The 25,679-nt window shown below is 46.4% G+C and overlaps 1 protein-coding gene across 1 annotated transcript; it reads left to right on the top strand.

Moving 5' to 3' along the window:
- The first annotated feature begins 900 nt into the window (after positions 1-900).
- IL22RA1 (interleukin 22 receptor subunit alpha 1) lies at positions 901-17,392 on the top strand. Its single transcript, XM_032789550.2, has 8 exons — positions 901-1,255; positions 4,390-4,522; positions 7,810-7,991; positions 9,245-9,429; positions 10,287-10,422; positions 11,289-11,410; positions 14,801-16,660; positions 17,303-17,392. Exons 1-7 carry the CDS (start codon positions 1,189-1,191, stop codon positions 15,776-15,778), a joined length of 1,803 nt encoding a protein of 600 aa, XP_032645441.1. The 5' UTR covers positions 901-1,188; the 3' UTR covers positions 15,779-16,660; positions 17,303-17,392.
- Positions 17,393-25,679: the final 8,287 nt, after the last annotated feature.

The following is a 25,679-nucleotide window of genomic DNA, read 5'->3' as shown; positions in this document are numbered from 1 at the left end:
CAAACCCCAGAAATATCCAGGCAAGAATCCATCCAATAGCTGTGAAGTTACTGTACTTTAGAGTCCAGCAGCAGATAGCTTGCAGGGAGTGGGGGCTTTTCCATGGCTATGCACACAAAATCGCTGTGCCTGGGAACTCTTCCAAGCCAAACAGAGAGTGAGAAGCGGTGCCAACTCTTATGACTTTATCGCAAGTCTCATGATACTTGGTCTATTCTTAAAGCTCCAGCTCCTGGAGGCACAGGATTAGGTGAGAAGCTCAGCCTTTTTAAAAGAAGTCTCTATCCCTTGTGGTTGCGGAGAAAAGCCTGAAATTGTGACCTGAAGGTGCCCAAAAGGCTCAAAGACTGGAAGGCAAAGAACAAGAGTCCTGAATATAGATTAAACCTCATGATTTTTTTTTGAGGGGGCCAAACCCATGATTTTTGGGGGGAACGTTATGTAACAAACAGCCACATCTACAGTAGGATGTTTGTTCATGGGCTGGCTGTAGTGGTCACTTGGAACTTCACAGCTGTAATAGGGGATACTGCTTAGCTCCTCTGGCTCCAAAAGCCCAGGCCTCTACTGCTTGAGCTACAGGAAAATTTCCATAGCTAGCTAATGATGTAGGGACTATGACACACAGTTGATCAATTCAGATTCCATTCCATAGAGGGCAGTGCTGCACATCAGCCAGTTGATTCTAATGCATATTAAATGCAACAGGCATAGAGCTCACTAACAAGTGAGGTGGGTGTTTTTGGAGTGAAGGAAGCAGCCACAAAGTGTTTCCAATGAAACTAGCTGCCTTGTTTGCAGAGGTTACGTAACCACAAATATGCACTGACACCAGTTTTGCCTTTTAAAATAACAGAGGTAAAGCCACCAGACCAGAAAAACCACTGCCAGGATGGGAAGTACCAGCAAGGGCTTTCAGGCAGGCAGTTCCTTATCAGAAAGCAGCACTTGACTTCAGTTCAGAAAGCGGGGAACTTTTCACTCCTTGTGTACCTTTGTACGACACACTGCGTGTGTGGCCTCCCATTCCCTCTTGCGCGCGCACGGCTTCATGTGCTCCAACGGGAATGAAGGCAGGCCGGTAGCTCCGCAGCCTGTTCCTGGCCAGCGTCGCTTACATTCCTGAAGGCAGGAAATTACTTCCCTTCAGAGGTGACTCACCTGGGCTTGGGAAACATCCCCATCGTCATGTCCCAGCTCACAGAGTCATTCATGAAGGAGTCTCTGATCTTTTGGGCTGTCTGTTCCCTGGTGGGTAAGTACCGGCTTTCATTTCCTTTCAACCGGGAGAACTACGGCCTTCAATGGTTTTACTGGTGCAGGGGCTGGTTCCCCCAGCTGGGGGTGGCTGTTACGTGGCTGCCCTGAAATGAGACCTAGAGCAGGAGTTCTCAACCTTTTTCTTTGAGGCCCCCACCAATATGCTATAAAAACTCCACGGCCCACCTGTGCCACAAGAACTGGTTTTCTGCATATACAAGCCAGGGCTGGTGTTAGGGGATAGCAGGCAGGGCAATTGCCTAGGGCCCCATGCCACAGGAGCCCTGGCGAAGTTACATTGCCCAGGCATCAGCTTCAACCCCAGGTGGTGGGACTCAGGGTCCTGAGCTTCAGTCCCAGACAATGGGGCTTCAGCTTTCTGCTGTGGGGTCCCACTGGCCCTGCTTGGCGGCCCCACTGAAACATGCTCGCAGCTCCCCACGGGGCCCTGGACCCCTGGTTGAGAACCACTGACCTAGAGAGTTCGCTTCTGCTTGGGTTAGTTTTTAAACTCTCTGCCAGCATTGCTCTAGTCTTAGTTGTTTTTGTAGCGCTGCTGGAGTGCATGGTGCTGTATGGACTAGCAAGAGAAGGACTAGGGGCTTGTCCTAGGCCCGATCCAAAGCCTGTCGAAATTGCTGAAAGGTTCCCATTGACTTCAATGGGCTTTGGATCAGGCCCTCTTAAAATTAGCACACCCTGGGGATGGAGGAAGGGGCAATAGGAAAGTGGTGGGGGAAGGGAGATAGAGGAATCATAGGGGTCAGATCATTGACTGAGTTTCTGCAAGAGGCAGCCCCAGAGTTCAGGCCTGTTACTGTCAGCAAATACACCAGGCAAAGAGCTGAGCTTAGTGATTAAGGGGCCGCATCACCCCTTTCAGCAGCAGGATCCTCAGGACAGGGATGCGGGACAGGGCAGGGTGAGGGGTTCAGATCTCACCGCACCATGGATCCCTGAGATCTGTTTGAAGTGTGCCTCCAAATCCACGGCAGATGGAGCCATCCACTTGGAAAGCCCCTTTCTCCCCTGTGTTCTGTTGGAGCACCCTCCTGCCAGTGGCTGGGTCTCCCTGGGAATGCTAGGTAGGCGACAGTGGGACCTATGGCTGCTCCCAGCTGGATTAACTCACTCCGGTGTCTGTGTAGGAATCCAGCAGGCTCTCCAGTGTCACAGACCATGGCCAGACTCCTGCCCTCGCCCCCGCTCCTGCTCCTCCAAGCCCTGCAGAGCTCCTTCCAGGACACATCTGAGCAAAAGCGACTTCTGTGGGGATCAAGCGGGCTGGGGGGGTGTGGAGGTAGCATGCAGATGGCATTTTCCCCAACTCCCTCGTGGGCAGAGGAAGACTCAGAGTCACGTGCTGACCCCAGGGGCGCTCTGGGACAGCAGGGCAAGAGAAAAGGCAGCAGCAACCCTTTTATGCTGAGCAGCGCCAGGGGCAGCATCTTTCCGAGGCTGGCTATGTGAGCACAGGGGCCACAGGATCAGCCCTCAGACCTGGCTTCAGGAACCCACAGAGGGCCTTTCACCCTGGGGCATACTTAGGGCCACGTCCTGCCTTCTTTCCACCCCCACCAGCGCCCACGTTACTATCCGTGTGCACTGCCCTTGTGCCCAGAGGGAAGCTGTGCTGGGCCCTGCACAGACAGAGGCAGGCACAGCTCCGCCCCAAACAGCTCGCACTCAGAATGGGGGTGTCCGTCAGGGCAGAATCTGACCAGCCCCTGTTTACATATTGCACGGTGCCAATACGTTTCCCTGTCGCTTCAGCTGCACCTAGTGACTTCTGAAATGTACGTCATTGGCTCCAGAGGACAGCCAGGGCTTGCTGTGTAAACACGGCCTCTTTGAGGGTTAGATGCTAAACACAAGAGCCTGGATCAGTTCCCTCGGCTGCATTCCAGACCAGCAGGTAGCACAAATAAGTCATGGGAAAACTTTGCCTGCCTTGTGTATTGACGTGAGTGAGTGCTCTGAAGGGAGCCCAAAGCCTGAGTCCTGGTCCGTGGCTCACATCAGCGTCTTGCTGGGCTGATTGCTGGGGCAGAGCTAGCTCTCTGGAGCACCTAGAGAAAGATCACGTGATTTCCCTGCTTCCCAGAGCCAGGCTCCTGGGCCGAGCCTGGTGAAGTCAGATGCCACATAGCTGGGGAATTGTCTTCACCCTGACGCTCCCAGGCCAGAGTCCACTGCCAGGCCCTTCAGCAATTCCTCTGAGTATTGCTCTCTGTACAATCATCTTGAATCCAACCCAACTAGCCAGCCCAACTTCTCTTGGCAGGAGAGGTCCTTTGCACTCACTCATTCAGGGTTCAGCAAGGTCAGCCAGGAAGTGACACCCTAAATGTTAGAGTAATGCTCCTCATTGCCCAGGGAAGAGGCAGGGAGGCATGGATTGTTCTTGGCAAGCTGCCTTTGGTACCCAGATCAGGGGAATCCTCAGGTGGTGTCAAGCCACTAGACTAGCACTTATTATATATATTGCAGTAGCATCTAAGGGCCCCCCAACCAAGGGACAGGTCCCCATTGTGCTAGGCACTGCACAGACACGTGACAGAAAGATGGTCCTTGCCTCAAGAGCTTAATCTCCACCCACCCTTCCCCATGGCCAGGGTGGACATGGCCCAGGGGAAAGGGAGCGTGGCCAGCACCCCTTTATATCTGGCTGATTCAGGACTGCCTAAATGACCCTTAGAGCTGATGGTGTAAATCAGAGCAGCCTTCAGGGAACAAGCCAGAGGCCTGGACAGCTCGAGGTCTACAGGAATGCAGAGATGGCATAAATGCACTGTTGCCCCTTGCTACTCCCCACGAGCTGCTTGGGGGTCCAGCTCAGGATCTGACCAGTCACATGTGGCTTGTTTGCTAAGTGCACTGTTGCAGAATTGCAGGCTGTTTCCAGCAACTGGCCTCATCCCCAGCTCCAACCTAAGCTCAGTCCAGATCCAAACACCAGGTCTTCAGCCCATCTCTAGCTGACTGTAATGGGCATAGTCTGTAGTCCTTGATCACTACCATAGGGATAACTAGCACCCCCACAGCTGGCTGAGTGTTGTGGCAAAGCTGGAAACCCTGGTGTTATGACTTGGAATGTGCCTTTCAATGCTAGCTCCCTCATTCCTCTAGGCTGTTCGATTGCAGAGAGGTCACCGCTTCTGAAACATGCAGCCTTTTCTTCTACAAACTTTGAAAACATCTTCAAGTGGGAAAGCGAAGCAGAGACTCCCCCAGGCACAGTGTATGAAGTCCAGTACAAACGGTATGTGGGCTTTGCCTTCTCCTTGGGGTCCTGCTTGAATGGGTGTTGAGTTCCTGGATTTCAGGGAGAAAAGGGCTGGAGCAGGAAAGCAGGCTTAGCTGCCAGTGGCTGCTTCTTTGACTGCCATGGAAGTGACTCTGTTTGGAACTGAGCTCCAGGGTCTTGGAGTTAATCTCAGCTGGAGAGTGACTGTCAGTTAAGAAGGAATAAACGGAAACTGAAAGCTCTCCGGCCCAGTGGATAAGAACCCTGGGCTGGTGGTTGAGGTTCTAATCCCTGCTCTGCTACTGACCTACTGTGGGACCTTAGGCTGTTCTGTGCCTCAATTTCCCCATCTGTGAAATACAGCTACTAATACTGCTTGTACTTTGGTAAAATGATTTGGGCTAAAAGAGATGTGCAAGACTATTGAAGAGCTTCAAATGATTGTTCCAGAACTAGAGATGGGTGGAAAACTTTTGGCAAAAACAAAATAAAATGGAGAAACAAACTCAGTTCCATTATTATTATTGTTGGTTCATTTTCCAGCCAGTTTGAAGCAGCACATATTTTCTGCTCTGCAGAGCCAAGTCTCCTCTCTGTGGGGAGGGAGAGGGAGAGGTTATTTCTTGATACAGTCATGGGCATTTGAGAGCTGGTTTAGAAACAGGCCACATAACACTTCCCAGGTTACGCCCAGGGGGACTTCAGATAATTGGCAGTTAGAATTTTCTTGCAATCCCACCGCACTCTGGCCCAGCTGGAAGGTCTTCTTCTCAGAAAGCTCACGGTTCTGCCACTCTCTAACCCCAGCCCGACCATCCCTGCCCAAGCCTGCTGTGAGTCAGCGACAGTGATCACGTTCGATTAGCAGAGTTAGCTAAAAGCCCCAAGGGAAAGTGCAGTCTAAACAAGGAGGATCCTTTGTGGATCATCTGGTCCTACAGCCCATGAGGTCCCGGGCTGCATCTGTGATGGTGCACGAGCCACATGCAGGAAGGACCCAATTATGCAACCCTGTTCTTTTCCTGAGCTGCACTTACTCATGTGAGCTGCGGTGGGACTATAGCTGGGTAAATGCTGCTCTGCATAAAGGCTGCAGTATCAGGCCCAGGGTGAGTGCAGCCACAAGCTGGAAGCCCCCGTCCATTGAACAAGTCTACTGTAGGGTCCTGGTCACCCAGGACTTGATCACTGAATTCAGAGGGAGTCTTTCAATTCATTTCATTGGGCTTTGGATGGGTTCTCAGCTGACAAACTTAACAGCGAATTTACATACAATGATTCAGTGGCAGAGCTGGGGATGGAACCCAGGCATCCAGATTCTCAGCCCACCTGCTCCCCATGTTTTCACCAACAGGCAACACTTTCTCCAAGCAAGACATGGACAGATTCCATAATCAGGCAGGTGCCAGGAGGAGCAGATGAAAGACTGCAGCCAGCTCATTAACCATTCAGCTCCCAGATGTGTGTTAATTGTACTAATTAATGAAAAAGCCATAAGGAGAGGGCACAGCTGCCTGTTTGCATGAGGCTGGAGTGGGAATGTGAGACATGAGCAGCTTTCATTGGGAGGGCACTAGGCAGCCTCCCCTCACTGGTAGGAAAACCCTGCTTTGAGCAAATGAAAAGTTGGGGATCCTTGCTGGTGGGAGGCCCCTGATACAGCTACCTTCCACTTAGGCTGCTCCACAAACAACCTCCTAAGTGCCACTGGGCTGGGCTGGAATGCCCTGTCGTGCTCAGTTCCTTTGTCTTTTGTCACCACCCATACACAGAAAATAACTCCTGGGCTCAAAGCCCTGCAGCTGCTTTGCGAGGGCTATACCCCAAGTCTGCCTGGCAAGCCAGTGGTTGCAGGACAAGCCATGAGGGGCTTTGGCGAAGACTGACCCCAATCCCTGTGCTCCGTTGGGTAGCTGCTCTAGCTGCCAAGCTACAGGGAGCTTCTGGCAGTGCTTAATTTGTGCCATGGCTTGGCAGGGCTGAGCCCTGGCACATCTAGCTTGGGCAGTTCATAGCCCTGGCACCTCTGATCTTGCCGCATCCGTTATGAAAGTAAAAAAATTGCTTGAGCCCATGCACCTCTTTCATTACAAATTAAGCACTGGCGTCTGGGATCAGATTCTCCTTACGGTTCCCCTGAGAGGAGGAGAAACAATCTGTGCAAGGAGCCTCTTCCACAAGAGATAAGAACAGCCCATTCCCAGTCACCTGGAGCTGGCACAGCTGCTGCTTATGGGCCTTGTGGATCCCAGACCAGCTGGGGTCCTGAGCAGGATGTGCACACACACAGTGAGACTGGCTGCTGCATGGAAGGCTCCATGTGTAAGAAAATTCTCCTCTAGGGTCCTGGTTACCAGCTGGCAAATACAGCAAACACAGGGATTCCTGAACCCCTTCCAGAAAAGGCAGAGAGGGTGTGTGCTCCTTATACACCTACCTTATGATCTCAGAACTGAAGCTCAGAATTGAAGCGGAGTTTCCTCTAGTAAGTGTCAAAATGTTCCATGTTGGGTGTCGATATGTGCCTAAATCCATATCTAGGAACCTAAATACAGAAAGTAGCAGGGTTCCCAGAGGTACCCATTGCCTGGCAGCTGAGTAGGTAGGTGCTCAGCCCTTCTAGAAATCAGGCCTCTTTAGGTGTCTAGATAAAGGATATAAGTATCTAACGTTAGGCACCCAATTCTGCAAATGTCACCTTTAATCTGTTCAAGGTCTTTGCCAGCTGCAGTGAGTGAGTTGTGTGTACTTCCTAGCCCCTTTTTGATGCTGATCTGTTGTTCATGTAAACAAGCCCCTTTTTCATGAAGAGACAGGGCAAAAAGTTACCCACTTGCTGAATAAATTCTCATCAGTGGCTGAAAGAAAAGAATCTTTAAACGACCCAATAATTGTATGTCCCCAGTCTGTATACTGACTCATTTATAGAGGGCTAGAAACCACTTTGGGTCTGGGAGCTATAAGACCTGGGTTCTGTTACAGGATTGACTGTTCATTTTGGGTAAGTCACTTCCCTGCTCTGTGCCTCAGTTTCCCTATCTGTAAAATGGGTGTGTGTGAAATGACACTTCACAAGAGCATTCTGAGGCTTAATTCACTCATATTTGTAAAATGCTGTGAGATCCTGCTCTGAAAAGCACTCAAGAAGCAGAAAATAGTGGCATTCGTGTTGGTCATTACTTTGATATTTTAGATGTCAAATATTTAGGGAGCGTGCACGCATGTGTGTCTATGATTGTGTAAAAATATATTCTAGCAATTTGATAGGGCGGACTGAGAGCAGTCACTTTATCTTCTCTTAGGTACGGGGATGAAGACTGGCTTCAGAAGAGCGAGTGCCAGAATATCACGCAGCCCTTCTGTAACCTCACACACGAGACAGAAAACTTCAGAGAGCCCTACTATGCTCGAGTGAGGGCCATAGTCCAGAACTGCTGCTCTTCCGACTGGGTCTGCTCGCAGAGATTCTACCCCAGAGAAGACAGTAAGGGATATGGCTGGAGTCTGTTAACACCACACCTGATTACTGTAGGCTCAGTCCTGTTCTTATTAATGTTTACTGTGACATGTCCATTGGCTTCAGTGTTGCAGGACAAAGGACACTATGGAAAGTGGCTTCTGGGTGTTTCCCCCTCTGAAAGAGACTGTGATGCTGGACAGGAAGGAGTTTGACTAGGGAGCTTTGGGCTCCTGCTGACATTTGTGTCCAGAGTGGGTTGGAGGTGGAGAAGGGCTGCTGACCTACTATGGAAAGCCAGATATCTCTGAAGGAGCAACTGCCCAGTTTAGTGCACTTGTGGGCTCTATTGGGAATAGCGAGACCCAGCAGAACACTAAGAGGGGTATGATGGGAGCCTGTGAGCAGCCACAGACCTAGTCATGGAAGCTGTGAGATTGGAGCTGTAGAAGGTTAGGATAATCTGCCAGCTTTATGAATAATTAACATAATCCCACCTCCAAATCATGACTGCCACTGATTGACAGTGTGGTCTTGGGCAAGTCCTTTAGCCTCTTTCTGCCTCATTTTACCCTCTCTGTAAAATGGGCGTGATATTTGCCATGCCTACTTCACAGGGACATTGTGAGATTTAGGGTATATGCATATCTAAATTCCACAGTGGTGCTTCCGTCAACCTAGGCGTGTCTATACTGGGGTTTAGTCAGCTTAACTATATCTTTCAGGAGTGTGAATTTTTCACATCCCCGAGTGATGTAGCTAGGTCAACCCAAGTTTTAGGTGTAGGCCTCAGTGTTTCCAAAGCACTTTGACATCCTTGCATGAAACGTGCTATAAAAGTGCCATGTAATATCCCTAACTATTAGAAATTCACCTTTCTTTGGGGTGTATCTCAAAGTGGGACTAGTGTACCCCACAGTCATTCTCTACAGTTTCATTTTTAAGGCTATGTGACGCTGATGCACTACAGGGGGTCGCTTTTAACTCACAGCTGATCAAACGCTTTGCCTCCACCTATAATCTTGTTCGATTTCTTTTGACACTTGCCCTTCAGTTTATTTGAGAATTCATCGTTCATAGTGATTCTTTCACAGCCTGCGATAAGGAATGATTGATGCCACATTTTATAAAGCTCCATAAAAGTTTAATAACTCTAGGCTGTCAGGCATATTGGGCTGAAGGGCACTGTACAATGTCAGAAGCAATCATTAAACAGATGCTGTAGTAATTTATCATCTTTTGCCTAGTTAAATGACATTGCTCACTCTCCATCTTCTTAGCTACTATTGGAAAGCCGGAGGTGAAATACATTCCTAGTGTTAGATCCATAAAGTTTTTCATCCAACCCCCCTACACTCCTCTGAGAGATGAGGATGGCTCCCAGCTAACTGTGGAAGACATCTACAGCAGATTTGGTACCATCGATTACCACATGATGCTATTCAGCCAAAAGACACACCAAGAGGTAACACCTCCACAGACGCACTAACTGTTGGCTTTCGTAAAACCTAGCCTTGTTTGTCTGAATCAAATGCAGGGGCGGGGCAGGCATAAAAGTGAATTCATGGTAGATGGGATTTCTGAACAACAAGAGAATTTTCAGTATCTTTGATATTCAGAGAAGCCCAATTCTACAACTGACTAGAGACTGACCAGACTCAAATGGGAACATGACCTATCTGGGAGAGTTGGTTGGAAAATGGATTTTCAATCTGTCCCATGAAAAATTTCAAGATTTTGAAACTTTTTTTCATTCTAAATAGTGACAAAAAACCCACAATTTCAAAAATTTTCATGAAACATTCATTTCAGGTCGGCTGAAACGTTTTGTTTCAATTTTAGCTCTCTTTTGATATGTATGTTTCAAAATGAGAAGTTGTTTAAAAATGAAAAATCAAAACTCTTTGTTCCAAAAATGTGAAAACTGGCTCTTTTGACACTTTTGAAAGTTTTTTCTCGATGTTTTCCTAAACAAAATTTCAGCAACATCGAGGTGATTTTTGTGGAAAAATTTAGTTTTGTCAAAATATGCTTTTGTGATGGAAATATCTTGCAGTGAAAATTATCCAACCAGCTTACTATCTTCATTGTGTCAGGGAAGTGAAATACAAAAAGCAAACAACCTAATGGTGAAAAACTGATCAGATGTTTTGCTAGTCTTGGAGGTTATTAGTAAGAGTCAGGTGAGGATTTTATTGGTTAATACAAGTTTTTTGTTGATTTTTTTCAATTGGAGTTGACGTAATTAAATAATTTAACCTCTTTAAAATACAAATCTCTGCTTTGGGGTTTTTTGTTTTGTTTTGTTTTTTGTTTGAACAGTGGGAAAAGAATGAGTACAACAAAGAATTTGAAGTTTCTTACTTGAACCCAGACACTGAATATAATGTCACAATATATCTCAAGTTTTTAGAAAAAAGAAGCCAGCCTCATGTGTTTTGTGTTAGTACGTTACCAGGTGAGCCTGCTAAATCTGCACGTCTGAATTAGAGGCCCGTGTAGTTGGAGATGTGGAGGGAACATGGGCGGTGGGTGAACCCTGCCCCGCTTCAGGGAAGCTAGCACTGGCCCCACCCCTCCACCCACTGAAGCTCTGAGCACTCCTCCCCCTTCTCCCTACCTCTCTCTCTGCGGCCAGAGGAGCCCCAGCCAGCCCACCCAGCCGTGCTGTCTGGCCTGACCCCCAAGCTGCCCAGGGCTGCTGGCTGGCCCAAACCACCCCTGGCTGCCCCAGCCCCTGGCCGCTGGCCCAAGCCCTAAGCTCCAGCCCATCAACTGGACACTGGCTTTGGGAGACAGGGGGAGCAAGGGCAGGGTCTTGGGGCAAAGTGGGGCCACGGCCTGGGTTAGGGGAGGCTTAGCCTCCCCTGGCCATTGATACCTGCTGCCCACCGGAGTGGAGGTGTCCATGTGACACTCTAATAAGAGGTGGGTCCATTCCATGAGAAGGCTTGAGAACCACTACATTGCAGAGCACAGTCCAGCAGCATGTTATTCCTCTGTTTTAAGTTTCCACTACTCCAAGGTCTTTGTGCAATCAGACACAGCTAACCATGGGGAGAGCTGCCTAGGAGAGACAGTTTGCAATTACATTCAGAGTTATAAGAAGGAGTGGGATCAATTTATTCTCACCAGTCCATTAGGAATGGGGAAAAAAGTGATGATCTCAAGCAGCAATAAAGAGCATGGTGGAAAACAGATATGCTTAATGGCACCGTTAAGCCCTAAGAACTGAATGCTGAAGGATGGATTAGATGATCCAGTACATTATTTCCAACCCTATTCTGTGAGGCTAAATTGCATTTCCCTCCCCCCACTGAACAGACACCACCTGGCTCATATACTGTGTTGGGGGAATTACATTTGCTACAGGATCGCTGTTTGCTGTGGTATGTTATGTGAGCTATAAATACATCAAGCAACACACAGCACGGCCCAAGTCTTTGGTAAGTGTCCTTAAATCTTTACAGGAAATGTTTAATATGGGAGAATGTGAATCCATCTGAATAGGATCATGGAATTATAGCAATGTAGGGCTGGAAGAGACCTTGAGAAGTCAAGTCCAACCCCCAGTGCTTGAGGCAGGACCAAGTAAACCTAGCCCATCCTTGGCAGGTGTTTGTCTAACCTGTTCTTAAAACCCTTCAGTGACAGGGATTCCACAGACTCACTTGGAAGCCTATTCCAGAGCTTAACTACCCTTAGAGTTAGAAAGTTTTTCCTAATATCTAACCTAAATCTCCTTTGCTGCAGATTTAAGCCCATTACTTCTTGTCTTGCCTTCAGTGGACCTGGAGAACAGCTGATCACCATGCTCTCTATAACAGCCTTTAACATACTTTAAGACTGTTATCAGGTCCCCCTTCTATCTTCTTTTCTCAAGAGCAAATATGCCCAGTGTTTTTTTTTAACCTTTCCTGATAGGTCAGGTTTTCTAAACCTTTTATTATTTTTACTGCTCTTCTCTGGGCTCTCTCCAGTTTGTCCACATCTTTCCTAAAATGTGGTGCTCAGAAGTGGGTCCAGTACTCCAGCTGAGGCCTATCAGTGCTGAGTAGAATGGGACGGTCACCTTCAGTGTCTTACATATAACACTCCTGTTAATACGCCCCAGAATACTAGTCGTTTTTACAACTGCATTATATTGTTGTCTCATTGAATTTGTGATCCCCTCGAACCCCCAGATCCTTCTCAACAGAACCACTACCTAGCCATTCCCCATTTTGTAATTCTATATTTGATTTTTCCTTCCTCAATGAGGTACTCTGCACTCCATTATCTAACTTATTAATGAAAATATTTTAACAGTAATGGACCCAGATTGACCCTCTCCGCTGTCCTAGTTTGACAGTACACCATTGATAACTCCTTTTGAGTATCATCTTCCAACTAGTTGTGCACCTACTGTATAGTAATTTCATCTAGACTGCATTTCCCTAATTTGCTTATGAGACTGTCACGTGGGACTGTGTCAAAAGCCTCACTAAAATCAAGATATATCACATCTACTGCTTTCCTCCATCCACTAGGCCAGTAACCCTGTTAACGAAGGAAATTAGACTGGTTTGGCATGATTTGTTCTTAACAAATCCATGCTGGCTATTGCTTATAACACTATTATTAACATTCTAATTCCCCCTATCCTTTTTGTTCCCTTTTTTAAAGAGAGGTACTCTGTTTGTCCTTCTCCATTCCTCTGGGACCTCGCCCATCCTCCAGAAATTCTCAAAGATAATTGCTAGCAGTTCTAAGATTGTTTCAATTTATTCCTTAAATATTCAAGGAGGAATTTAATTAGATCCTGTTGACTTGAACACATCCAACTTATCTAAATATTCTTTAACCTATTCTTTACCTAATTTGGCTTGTGTTCTTTTTGCCTTGTTAGTATTAATTGTGTTGAGTTATCTGGGCATCATTAATTTTATAGTAAAGCATGAAGAAAAATAGAAATTAAACACCTCAGCCTTCTTGATGTCATCAGTTATTAGCTCTCCTTCCCCACTAAATAGAGGACCTACATTTCCCTTCATCTTTTTCTTGTTCCTAATGTATTTAAAGAACCTCTTCTTATTGCCATTTATGTCCATTGCTAGGTTGTAATTCATTTTGTGCCTTAGCTGTTCTGATTTTGTCCCTACATGCTTGTGCTGTTCTTTTGTAACTCTTCCTTAGCTATTCATCCATGTTTCCACTTTTTGTAGGATTCCTTTTTTGGTTTTCAGGTCATTAAAGAGCTTCTGATGGAGCCATATTAGCCCCTTACTAGGCTTCCTGTCTTTTCTTTTCATTAGGATAGCTTGTAGTTGTGCCTTTAATATTGTCTCCTTGAGAAACTGCAAGCTGTCCTGAACTCCTTTTTCCCTTAGATATTGTTTAAAGTTTGCGTTGAAGTCCATTGTCCTTGTTCTGCTGTTCTCACTCTCTCTGCTTCTTAGAGTCATGAAATCTACCATTTCATGATTGCTTTCACCCACGTTGCCTTCCACCTTCAGATGCTCTACCAATTCCTCCCTCTTGGTCAGCATCAAATCTAATGTGGCTGTCCTCTAGTTATTTCCTCCATTTTCCAAACACAAAGTTCTCCCATGTACAGTCCAAGACTATTTTAGAAATGTTGTGTTTTGCCATATTACTTTTCCAGCGGATGTCTGGGTAGTTAAAGTTCCACATTACTACAAGGTCTTGTGTTTTAGATAGTTTTGATATTTGTCCTAGAAATGCCTTATCCACCTCCTCTTCCTGATTTGGTGGTCTAGAGTAGGCACCTACCATGACATCACCCCTATTGTTTTACCCCTTTTGTCTTTACCCAAAGACTTTCATCTGGTCTGTCTCTCATCCCCTTCTGGACCTCAGAACGAGTGCATATATTCTTGATATATCTCCTCTCTTTTTATCCTGCCTGCCCTTCCCAAACAATATACATCCCTCTATACCAATATTCTAGTCATGAGACTTATCCCACCAAAAATAGAATTCTAGCATGACTAGTTGTGGCAGAGAACTGTACAGAAGAGGTAATTGTATGAGGCATGTATAACGCTCCTTTGGCAATGCAGCCTGGACATTCTAGCTCAGGAAAGATTGTTATGGAGAGTTTCAGAGTAGGGCAACACAGGTGATGGCAGATCTGAAGACTCTTTGTTATGAAAGGTTAAGGAAGCTGAGTTTATTCTCCTTGGAGAAGGGCTGACTTTGAGGTGATCTGCTGGAAGGTTTCAAAATTGTGAACCCCAAAAGCAACATTTTTATTATTCTTTATAGCCTAAGTTTTCAAAAATGATTAATGATTCTGAGTGCCTCCATTCTTGGGTGCTCAGCTGGCAATAACTTAGAGGGACTTGATTTTTAGAAGATGGATGCTCAGCACTTTCTGAAAATCAGCCCCCCATTAAAGTGCATCAAGTTGGGCACCCAAAAATCGAGGCATCCAAAGTCACTAGTCACCTCTGATAACCTTTGCCTACATGTTTATCCCTCCACTTGAATGGCCATTAATGGTACTGGGAGCTCTGCATGCTAAGCTAAGGGCAATCCATTTCCATGCAGCAGGGTGTGAGCCAAATACAGCAAAGGTCAAGAAAGAGTTTGTTCCTCATATGGAGGATTGCACAATTGGTCTGGTGCACGAGGAGGGGTGTTTGCCTTCCTTTGAAGGAACACTGGAAGACACAGGATTGCAGATCAGCTGGGCCAGTGGATCAGATCCAGTATGGTGGACTGCAAGTTCCTATGCACAGTTTCCCAAAGGAATTTTGCAATAATATAAAACAAACTTTGAAAACTCACAGCTTCATTGCTACTCACTAACGTTTGTCTTTCTACCATGACAGGACTTCAGAGGGATTTCAGCCTTCCAGCCCCTCATGCTAACAGTGGAGCATATTATAAGCCCCATTAATGATTTATCCAAAACTACTCTGTACACTCCAGATGTGCAGTTAATGCCGATTAATCTGCTGCAGCAGACATCTTTATTCCCTTTGCAAAAACCTACCTATCAACAACAGGCCAATGTGTTGGCATTTCAGCCCATCATTCAGCCAGTCAACCTAGTGGATGGTTTTTCTTCAGCGTACGCGCCTCAAATAGCCCAGGAAAATCTACCATGCGCGCTGAACAAGAAACCTCTGGCCTTGACATATGGAGTGTGCATTGAAAGCCCAAGATGCATCAACAGGGTGCCAGACCAGATGCTGCCGGGTATTTCTCCTGAAAGGTTTGTCAGTGGCAAACTTAAAACCAAGACACCAGGTGAAAGGTACTGTGATGAAAATTACAAGGAGCAGAGGCCGAAGCTGGTAGAGAGAGGATTATGGGAAAGCAGTGACACTGACATGACAGGATCGGTGTTCTCCATGGGGCCAGTGCAGCAGCTGGTGCTCCAGACAGACTGTGAGGAAGCTAACCTGCACATGCCTCAGCAGTCACTATCTTTGCAGCAGGAAGGAGGAAACTACAGACGGCAGATGGCAGGGTTGCTGCCATTGCTGTCCACACTGACAGTTGACACAAACTCAGAGGATGGGCTTCCTCCATCATCATCCTCCCCCTTACTAAAGTCAGTCTGTACTTGTGATGACCTCCCTGAGGAACGCAGCACAGGCCAGTTGATGTCATTAGATTCATTGTCATATCCTGAAAACAAACTGCAGCCTCCGGACTTTCAAACAACTGATGTGCTACCAGCAGCAAGGGAGCCGGGCTGCCTAGAACTAAATGCCATTGCATCCCATGCCTCTAGCTCTATCCAGGACAATGGCATGCTTTTAACTATGTTGTTCAAAGACTTGGATTTAAAGGTACAGTGAGAGCATGGCCAGGATGAAAACACACTGATGTGTTAGCACAGCATTGAATGATCTCTAAGGGCCGGATTCTGCCAACCTTTACTCATTAAAGATTGCCCTACTGGGCAACTGTCGTCACTCAAATAAATGGGACTCCTCGCTGAGTAAGGTACTAATCAACATGCATAAGAGTGTTAGAATCCAGCCCTCCATTTTCATGGGCATGGGTGCCTTTACTAACTGCATTGCTTCCAGGAAAGCTATGTTATCTTTGCACTTTAATAATACCTGGCTTTTTGTTTCTTGAATGTCAAACTGATTATACCTAAAAGTTGGCCTATTTTAAAACTAGAGAGGGAGCCCAAGCTCACCTGCCAGATTCAAGCCCCATAAAATTTGGGTCAATTTGGGGTGGGACTCAGATTTCGTAGCTGACACCTGTTTCTTTGTACCAAAAATCTCAGATCTAAACTTTGGGGAAGTTCAGATCCGGATGAAGTCACAGTGAGAAACAAATCTTGTTCAGAGAGGCTCTCAATAATGGTCATTTCCCAGATGGTAATAGTATTTCTAAGCAGATTATTTTTTAGAGAATGGAGACTACAGATTGGGCCTGGAGTCTCATCATGTGTTCGTCAGTCACTTATCACTCGTCAGCCGGAATCTATCAGAGGTTCTGAATCAAAGCTGATAGACAGGAGAGTCAGTTAGCAAAGTCACCGGAAAACAAGGTTAGTTTAAGTTACACTCTTTTTCTTTGGCTTTTGGCTAAGATCAACTGTAATACCAATACTGATTTGGACTCTTCATACATTCCTTGGGTGGCATACCTGAGCCCACTTATCCACTGATGCTTTAAAAACTCTCACACCCCAATCTGGATCTATGCTGGTTAATTGATATGTATTGTGATGGGGCAAGGCCAGATGGCTACAGTAAAGTACTGAGAAACAGGTGTGTTAGCCCCAGGCTAAACAAATCCCTAGTACCCTGGTAACCAAATGGCAGTTGCTCCAGGTTAATCAAGGCACCTGGAGCAATTAGATACTTTCTAGAGGCAGTAGATAGCTACTTTAATTAGAACACCTGCAGCCAATCAAGGCAGGCTCTCAGGGCACCTGGTTTAAAAGGAGCTCACTCCAGTCAGGCAGGGAGGAGCCAGAGGAGAAAGGAGTGCGATGAGGGAGCTGGAAGCAGAAGCAAGGAGCTGAACTGAGAGAGTGAACTGCTGGAGGATTAAGGAGGACAGCATTATCCACACCAGAGAAGGTCCTGTGGTGAGGATAAAGAAGGTGTTTGGGGAGGCCATGGGGAAGTAGCAGGGAGTTAGCTGTCCTGCAGCTGTTACAGGAGGCACTATAGACAGCTGCAATCCACAGGGCTCTGGTGGAACCGAATAGAGGCGGGCCTGTTTCCTCCCAAACCTCCCACTCCTGATCAGACCAACAGGAGAGAGCGACCCAGACTGTGGGGAAGATCACTGAGGTGAGCAAATCTGCCAAGATGCGCAGGACCCACCAAGGTAGAAGAGGAACTTTGTCACAGTATGTACCTCGTGAACCTTGTAACGGATACTTGCAATCCCCTATAACTCAAGCCCGACCCCAGATGTACAGTACCTTCCCTCTTAACTTGTGTAAATCTGATTTTAAACATTAACTTTAATAAAATGTTTATATCCACTGAATACCTGACACCTTCCCTCCTCTGTGCTTACAGCGGGAATAACAGGTGTGTCTTTTCCATGTTTAATATCTCTGTCTTAAATGAAGAATGAATAAGGGCAACTAATAAAGAGATGAAGCATCATAACAAAGGCAATAGCTGCCAATTCACTGGCTTGTTGTAAGTGTTTCTATTGATGCTTTTAGGTAAATGTTTATCTGAAAAAAAAGCTAACTGGATTGGTTTACGTACAATCCAATCCAAGTTCTTTATCACAGGTCCATCATTCAGTGGCTTTTTACTATTGTGTTCTCTTCCACTTCTTGCAGTGTGGGGCAATGGAACCAGGGAACTTGTTAATAATTTTATAAACTGGATTTGGTTATTTCCCCTGTATGTTGCAAATATTTTTCACGTGAGTTCAGGTTTCATCCCTCATTCTCTGTAGTAAGTGAATTATGACCATTAGTTTTCATAGCAAGGCAAGGCCTTCCTTCCTCCATTACATAAGCTAGCTGCTTATCTTCTACACCCAATAGTTACAGCTCTGCACTGCTAAGGAGGCAGCCTGAGTGCTCTAAGCCTCTGCTGGAAACTCTCTGCAACCACAGGTTCAAATCATGACAGAGCGAACTCAACCTGTGTGCACTTCGGGGAACTAAATGGAGTTCCAGGCAGTGAACCTGCATCTGTGTCTTTAGCACGAGCCGTAGTTCTGCCTGCTTTGGGGAGAGGCTCCAGAGGCAGCTGGTACTGCATGTTTTATGGCCAACTCCTGATGGCCCTACTCCATTTTTATACATCCCTTGTTCACTCTAAACTCCCATCAGAGACAATAAGAGTTTGGCCTGAGATAAAGTCTGAGTCAAGTCTTCAGACTCTAGCCCACTGTCTATACAGTGAGTTGGGAACTTTTGAATTAGAAAGTACCGACATACAAGGCTATTTATTCAAATTGATTACTTAGACCCATGTCCTAACCCATTCACTTCCCAAGGCAGCTAAAGGTAAAATTCTCCAAGTGCACCCATGTGTCCTCAAAATCTATAAACACTCCTATTCCTGAGCCCTATAAGGAAGGCTGTTGAGGCTCGGGAGTGATAGAATGAGGAGCACAAAGTACCCTACAGCTTTTAAGGCACTGTGGGGCAAGAGGGACTCTCATGCTACTATGTGGGGTGAGAAGGTGAGCTGAGAATCTGTCATTTAAAATGTTTGGTGTCATTCGACACTCTGTGAATGTTACAAGTGTGATGTCCCGTTCTCCGACCCTTTTATTAGCTTCTCTGAGTGTGACAGATTTTTCTTCCAGCCCAAATGACAGGATGTGATTTGTACTGACCCCTGTAAGCAGCCATTACAATCTAGTGACTCTGATTTGCTGCTGGTTCAAGATGAACACATGTTAGGTAGTGGGGTCATAGCCACAACTCTCAGGATCCAATTTCACAGGGGTATTTCAATACACCTGCAGCCAGTGCTGGGCAGACAGGATGAAAACTGACCCTCTCACAGACAGGCTGCTGCTCAGGGCTTCCATGACAGGAGCCAGTGAGGGCTTTGCTGGGGTGTGACTTAGTATTCAGGGGGTATAGTCCAGATGTTCTGACCCAGCCACAATCTCTCTATGCAGCTATCTGTGCAAAAATTAACCTGTTTTAACTAGTAATAGGTAGTGCAAAGGTGCTTGCAGGAAGTATACAGGCACCTAATGATGTGTGTGTGTGCCTGGCAAGAGATCCATTACACCTGCTTCCAGGTCAGTCTTCAGAATTTGGCAACTTTCTGTGGAACCTGCTACTTAAGCCAAACTCCTCTTTCTTACAGTTCTTGTGCCAGCCCATCAAATGCTTCCTGACTGTGAGGTCGAGACAGAGTCATTTCCCTAGGAAAAGGGGAGTGAAAGCCCCATCATCTGAAACTGGCATGGACAAAGCCCTAGGAGATATACTTCAGGGATCAGTAATATACAGGAGAAGCTTAATTTGTCTAGTATTTGCCATACAAAGTGCATTGCCTAAAGCTTTACAGACTTCAATAAATAAGAGTAGAGGGAAAGAGGATTTAGAGGCAAGGGAGAAAAGGGATATTTTCAGATTGGCTATGCTGTGAAGTGGATGAGTCAGCGAGAACCCTCACTCGCTGTGTGAAGTGAGGCTGTGTGTATATTTCCTATAATAAAAGTTTCTTATCTCTGATTACTCTGATTCTCTCTTGAGTTGCATTGGGCCATGCACGCAATGGCATACGACTAAGTGCCATCTCTGTAAACGAATCAGCTAGCTACTCACTCTACCTCTGAGTGCACAATCCCTACAAAACCAGAGGCCGCTCCCCGGAATGGAATGTTTGCTTTGCTTTGCAGCTGTGGTTCCTTACAGACACAAGTGAATTTATGGTCATAAGCTTCAGACATGGGCAATAAAGTGAAACCGAATTCTCCTTGGCCCACTGTGCTCTTCAGTGCCAGCAGAGCAACGAAACCATCCTCCTTTCTCTTTTTCAATAGTTCAGCGTGGTCCTTGACCAAATCCTGAGTGCTAGCTCAGTTTCCACTTGGTTCTTTTATTCCCTGGAGCCAACAGATTTTTTCCCCCCAAACAAGGACTGAGTGCCAATGGAGTCCCCATGCTATTCTCTGAGTGGGGATATGGAAGTTCAGCGGAGCTTAGCTGCAGGATGGAGAAGAGAGGGTAGGAGGAAGGCTGGGTCTGTGATGTACATCCCTTGCCAATTCCAATGGGAAGAACCACTTTGGGGCCATGTCTACACTACAAAATTATGTCGATTTAATTTACATGAGCGTGCAATCAGTGCAGTTATTACATCGCATGTGTGCGCACACTTAGCTCCTTATGGTGGCGGTGCACGTCCTTACCAGGAGCACTTGTGTCGATCGCATTGACCGTGTGGGGCAGTGTGGGACGGCTCCTGAAAACCAGTAACAGCCGATGTGAGTAAAGCATCAGCGTCTACACTGACACTGTATCGACCTACTTACAGCGATGGTGACTTTGTGCCGCTCAGGGAGGCTGTGTTACTCAATTAGCGTACAGAGGCGCTTACATCAGTGAAGAGACTTCCACAGCGAGGTCGACACGAGGCGCTTACGGCAGCCTAACCCTGTAGTGTAGACCAGGCCTGGGTCAAGTGTAAGAGACATAGGCGGAGGGGGGTGGGGAGCATATACTGTTGTACCTCTTCTATTGCTAAATAAAATCTGTCTCCAGGGACTTCTCTTCAGCATCTTTTCTCCAACACTAATCTAAACCTAGGGGAAAATCCCTGTAGAATAAAAATATGAGGCATTCTGCAGCTGATGCCCTGAGTAGCCGCTAATGCGTGCACCATAGGACACAGGTGGGCTTTATTGTCCAAAGCACCAACCAAGTAGGTAATTATTTTGGAATGGAGAGAAGAGGAAGCTCGGCCTGTGATTTGGTACAGGTGTGGAGGGAAAGTCATTTGAGCACATAATGCTGTCAGTTTTAAGTGAGAAATGGGACGTTTCTGTAGGAATAAGCAAAGCCCTTCTCTGGTGGTGATGAGCGCTGTGGGGAGATGAACTATTCAAGACACGGAGGGGACCAGTCTGTGTGTTTTCTCAGCCTGGAGGGAGATGAGGTCAAAGGTTACATTTCATTTGCCTTAGTGTGGTTTTGCAATTTGACTCTAACCCTAGGGTTTAGCTGTGGTTATGCTGGCAACAAGGGAATTGGGAAAAAGAGGGGTCCCGCCTAGCATGAGCTCAAATGCAGTGAAATTCACATGTAGCATGGAAGCCCCATGTTGGCACAAAGCATTGTAATAGGCAAATTGCAATTCTGTTGATGATAATGCGCTTCTTAAAGAGATAGATCCTGCAATCCTGAGGCAGAGATCTGTCCTTAGTTCTCACTCTGGCACACATCTTACTGATTTTCATGGGAGTTCTGCCTGAGTAAAGGCTCCAGGATTTGCCCCAGAGCGAAGTTGCTGTGTGGGGGAAAAGCTAACATCCCCATCAGTGGTTTTTGCTACACGGTCCATAGTGCATGTGAATGATTTAAATGAGAAAAGCCAAGAACTGTCCAATTGGCCTGTGCTGCATCCAGAGGGAGGATCGGGGCGGGAGGGGGAGTGAAGAGATTGGATAGCGGTGATTAGCGAGATTGGATAGCGGTGATGCAAAGGGGAGCAGCAAGGGAAACAAGAGATGGATTGAGTGTTTCTTTTACTAGCAGCACCAGCAAAGGTTCTCCCCATATCCCACCTGCACCCCAAACATTTCTATTCTGATGGGAAGAAAGGTAGCAGTCACTACCCAGGGAGCTGGGGACAGATGCAATAGCAGACGCAACAGTGTTGGGGTGCCTGATGGGCCAGGTTATCATTAAGGTTAAGTTTATTTAGGAGTTTGTCACTAGAGGTGGGAAGGAACCGGATTTTCCATTTAGTGGGAAGTTCCAAGAGTTCAAGAATTTTTGTTGTTGTTTGAAAACAAAAAGTTCAAATTTTCCATGAAATGAGATTAAAAAAAACCACCACCACCACCAACTTGATTTCAGGTCAATTGAAACATTTTGACAAAAACTAAATATTTCATTCCAATTTTCTGATTTTTCTTTTTAAATTTTTTGTTAAATGTTATCTAGAAAACAATGGATTTCATTTGAAGAAGTCCTTTTGATGTGAAAAATTCCATAGGTGTTGAAATGGAACTTCTGGCATTATTGAAATGCTTTATTTTGGGGAGAGGGAGGGTGTTTAAAATGAAATTTCATTGAAATCAATGCATTTCGGGGAAACACTTGGATGCAAACAGCATTTTTTGTCATAAAACCATCCAGATGGAAAAATTTTCACCCTCTCTACTACTCACTTGAGAGGTGCATCACCCACCATGGGTCAGCCCCTGGGTCACCTGGCACTAGAATTGCCCCTGGGCTAAGTGCTTTCATCAGGAGCTTGTCTAGAAGCGCAACAAACGTGCAGATACTGGCTATCAGCCTGTAGAAGACATTTCTATTGCGCTGCCTTTGCTGATGCCATTTGGTGCCATTGAGTTGATCTGGACAGTTGTTTCCATAGACGCCATTTGCGCTGGTTCATGAATCACGTGCTTCTATGACGCGAGCAGAACATTCTCCCCTAGGAAATTACAGCTGCAGATGTTGCAACAGGTCAGCTGCCTGTTAACATGTTTCCAAAGAAAATGCTGGGTATTAAGATTCTGCGAAGCCGCTCCCCCATTGGCAAAAGCTCCGGCTCAAGCCAGCGATGTGGGCTTCTTTTTTCAGTGTTGTCGCCTGCAGGCTGGGTATCTCATGTCAGCAGCATTCCGGGCGATGCTACTCTGGGAATAATTAAATGCCACCGTGCTGCATGGCTGATGTTGTGAAACAAAACCCAAGACGCAGGATCAGCAGGGACAGCACAATGGGGGAGGGCAAGGCATCTTGGTGACAGCTTTTAAAAGATGCTGTTGAGAAATACAGCCTGTGTGCTTTATTTAACAGCCTTTTCCAGTCCCTCTGCTCTCTGCTGCAGGTCTTTATCCTTGCCACATCCTCTGAGGCAGAGCTGTGCTATTAGCCCCATTGTACTGAGGGGGAATTAAGGCACAGAGAGACTTAGGGCCAGATTTTTAAAGCTATTTAGGTGCCTGGAGAGTCAGCTAGGTGCCTAGTGGGAGGTCACCCACTGAAAACTACCACTGAGTTTGGATCAGGCCCTAAGTGACTTGCCAGGGGTCACATAGGAAGCTTGTGGCAGAGCTGGGCATGGACTCCAGGTCTATCAGGTCCCAGGCTTGCGCCTTGACCACTATTCTATCCTTCTTTCCCTGTTGTATCCCTTGTGGCAGGGAAGAGACCAGACTGAACTGTAATGCACATGGGAGAGATCAATGCCCATTGAGGTCAATAGAAAGACTCTCTGGATCCGACTCTATAAAAGGGATTCATGATAGAGATATTCCCAGTCCCCTGCTCTGATCACAGCTTGCCCAGGACATGATCATGTATGTCCTTTGGGCCCTGAAATACTAAACCAACAGGAGATACATGCTTGTCTGGTGAGTCACCTTATGAACTGAATGAAGGGGATGTGTCGTCTCTCTGAAACTATTCTCCTGGGGTGGGAGGGGCAGGGCAATTACACCTCTAATTTTACTGAAGCTGTGTTGTTTCCACCATCCCCTCTATGCACTGAGCGTCACTAAACTTCTTTCTGCTTCTCTCTGAAACAGATCTATAGCCCCTGTTGTTATAAAATCCATCATGGAAAAACAGCTGTGGTAATAGCCTAATGATCTCAGCCTGCTCTTTTCCATTCCATGGAAGGACAGCTCCAGATAAACAGCCTGGTTTGTCGCTTCAAAGGCCTTTTCATGCTAGCCAGCTATACCTCACTAACTGGAGATCATTTCACATTTGCCTTGGCTTTGGGGGATAAGAGGGTTTAGGCGTCAGAAGACAATAAAAGTTGGAGTTGCCTTGCAACACAGGCCTCGCTTATTCTCAGCCAGATGTCATGTTAGTGAAAGATGAGCCTTGTCATGCCAGTTGTCTTAGTGATATCAGCATGGCAGGCGCCGTCTGTAACCCTACAGAAAGGCATTACACCCTTTATCTTCTCAGCTATATCTAGGGAGCTGTCACATAGCCACTCCCTGTGCCAGCCACCCTGGGCATAGCTTACAACAGATTGTCACCAATGCAGCCTAAAATGTGTTCCTAAAGCAGGAGATGAAGCATTGGGTGCTTCTCTCTTGCGTGCTCTTTGTTTGCTTAATCTTTTCAAGGGGTCACGTTTGAAGAGAAGTAAAATGGAGACATTTTTGACTCAGGTTTATTTAAGCAGTGGCACCTTGGGAAAGACTAACTAAAACAACAGCTGGAAAGCTCCAAACTTTGGGAATGCAGGCCGAGTGAAATGGCCCAGAGGAAAACACTGATTTGCCATCTCTGCAGGCCTAGGAGATCCAGTAAAATAGGCTTAATGATCTTAATCCTGGCCTCCCTGTATGGAGGTGTTTACTAGGAAGGGGCCAAGAATGGGTTGCTTCAGGGCAGCTCAGATGGGTGCAGTGGGAGAGCTACATGAGAGAACTTGAAAGGGATCTGCAATTTGGTGCGGGGCAGGGCTATTCACCTCCGTGGGATCAGAACATTTCCACTGCTCATGCACGTTCGCATCTTTGCAAATTAAAGAGAGTCAAAGCATGACTTCCAGCTGAGCCAAGATCTGAATGGCTGGCACTGGCCTGGCCTCTGAAGAGCACCAGCATTCACTGAGCTTGCCTAAAATTGTTGTGAAATACAGAAAGCTCTAGGCTCACATTAAGAATCCGAAGAAACCCCTATAACAAAGCTCCCTTTGAGAGGCTTTACTCAAAATATGTGCCCGTAGCTCCATTCTCTGGATGTACAGTGCACAAGCTCAGCTGGTGAATGCTGCGGCAGTACATGGCAGCGCTCTGCCAATTCACAACTCTCACTGCTTTGAGCAGTGCTACATGGATGCAATTGGATTCAGCTGGGAAGTGCCTGACTGACAATCTGCTCCTGCAGCCCCCTAAGCCAGCCACTCTCAGAGCTGCATCTCTTTTTTCGTAGCAAGGTCTGAGACCACAGAACACATAGCCAATCCCTCGCATGGGTGGCAGCAGTTGGTCCTTATTGCAACACAGACAGACTTTTAAGTAAAATCAATCATTTCTGCTGATGAGGCAGGCCTCAATTTTCCAGTAACTGTAAAAGTATCAGACAAATGAACTATGTAATATATTCCACAAATGGAGACAGCTGTAAGCCAATCAAAACACTGATTTGCCATCAGCTCCTGATCCAATTAGATTTTGATGTAAATTGTCTCGAACTGGCATTCACTAAAGAGGTGTCAAAGTAAGTGAGTTTCACTCTGTTATTCAGCAGCTGTCCACCAACGCATGGGGGATCCCAGAGGGGAGATTAAAGTGTTCTCAATTCATTTCAGAGGCTTTGTGAAATTCTGCCCAACGTAAATCAGCAATGGGTAATGCTATCTTCCCATGCCCTTAGATCTGGCAGCATCTGTCCCCCCTTGTACCATTTTAACAGTAGCATTAATTTGCCTGACCTAGAAAAGGTTTTGCAAGTAGCTGCCAGTGCAGCAACCTGTTCAAACACTGTAAACCATGGATAGTTTCCCCCATTGTCATTGCAATGCTATGGCACGATGCTATATTTAAGACTCCAGGGTGGGCACTTACCCATAGGGCACATTCTTTTGGGAA

Source organism: Chelonoidis abingdonii, chromosome 25 (assembly GCF_003597395.2).
Source record: "Chelonoidis abingdonii isolate Lonesome George chromosome 25, CheloAbing_2.0, whole genome shotgun sequence".
Classification (NCBI taxonomy): domain Eukaryota; kingdom Metazoa; phylum Chordata; order Testudines; family Testudinidae; genus Chelonoidis; species Chelonoidis abingdonii.
Note: the sequence above shows the minus strand (reverse complement) of the source record. Positions and strands in the feature narration are given on the sequence as shown.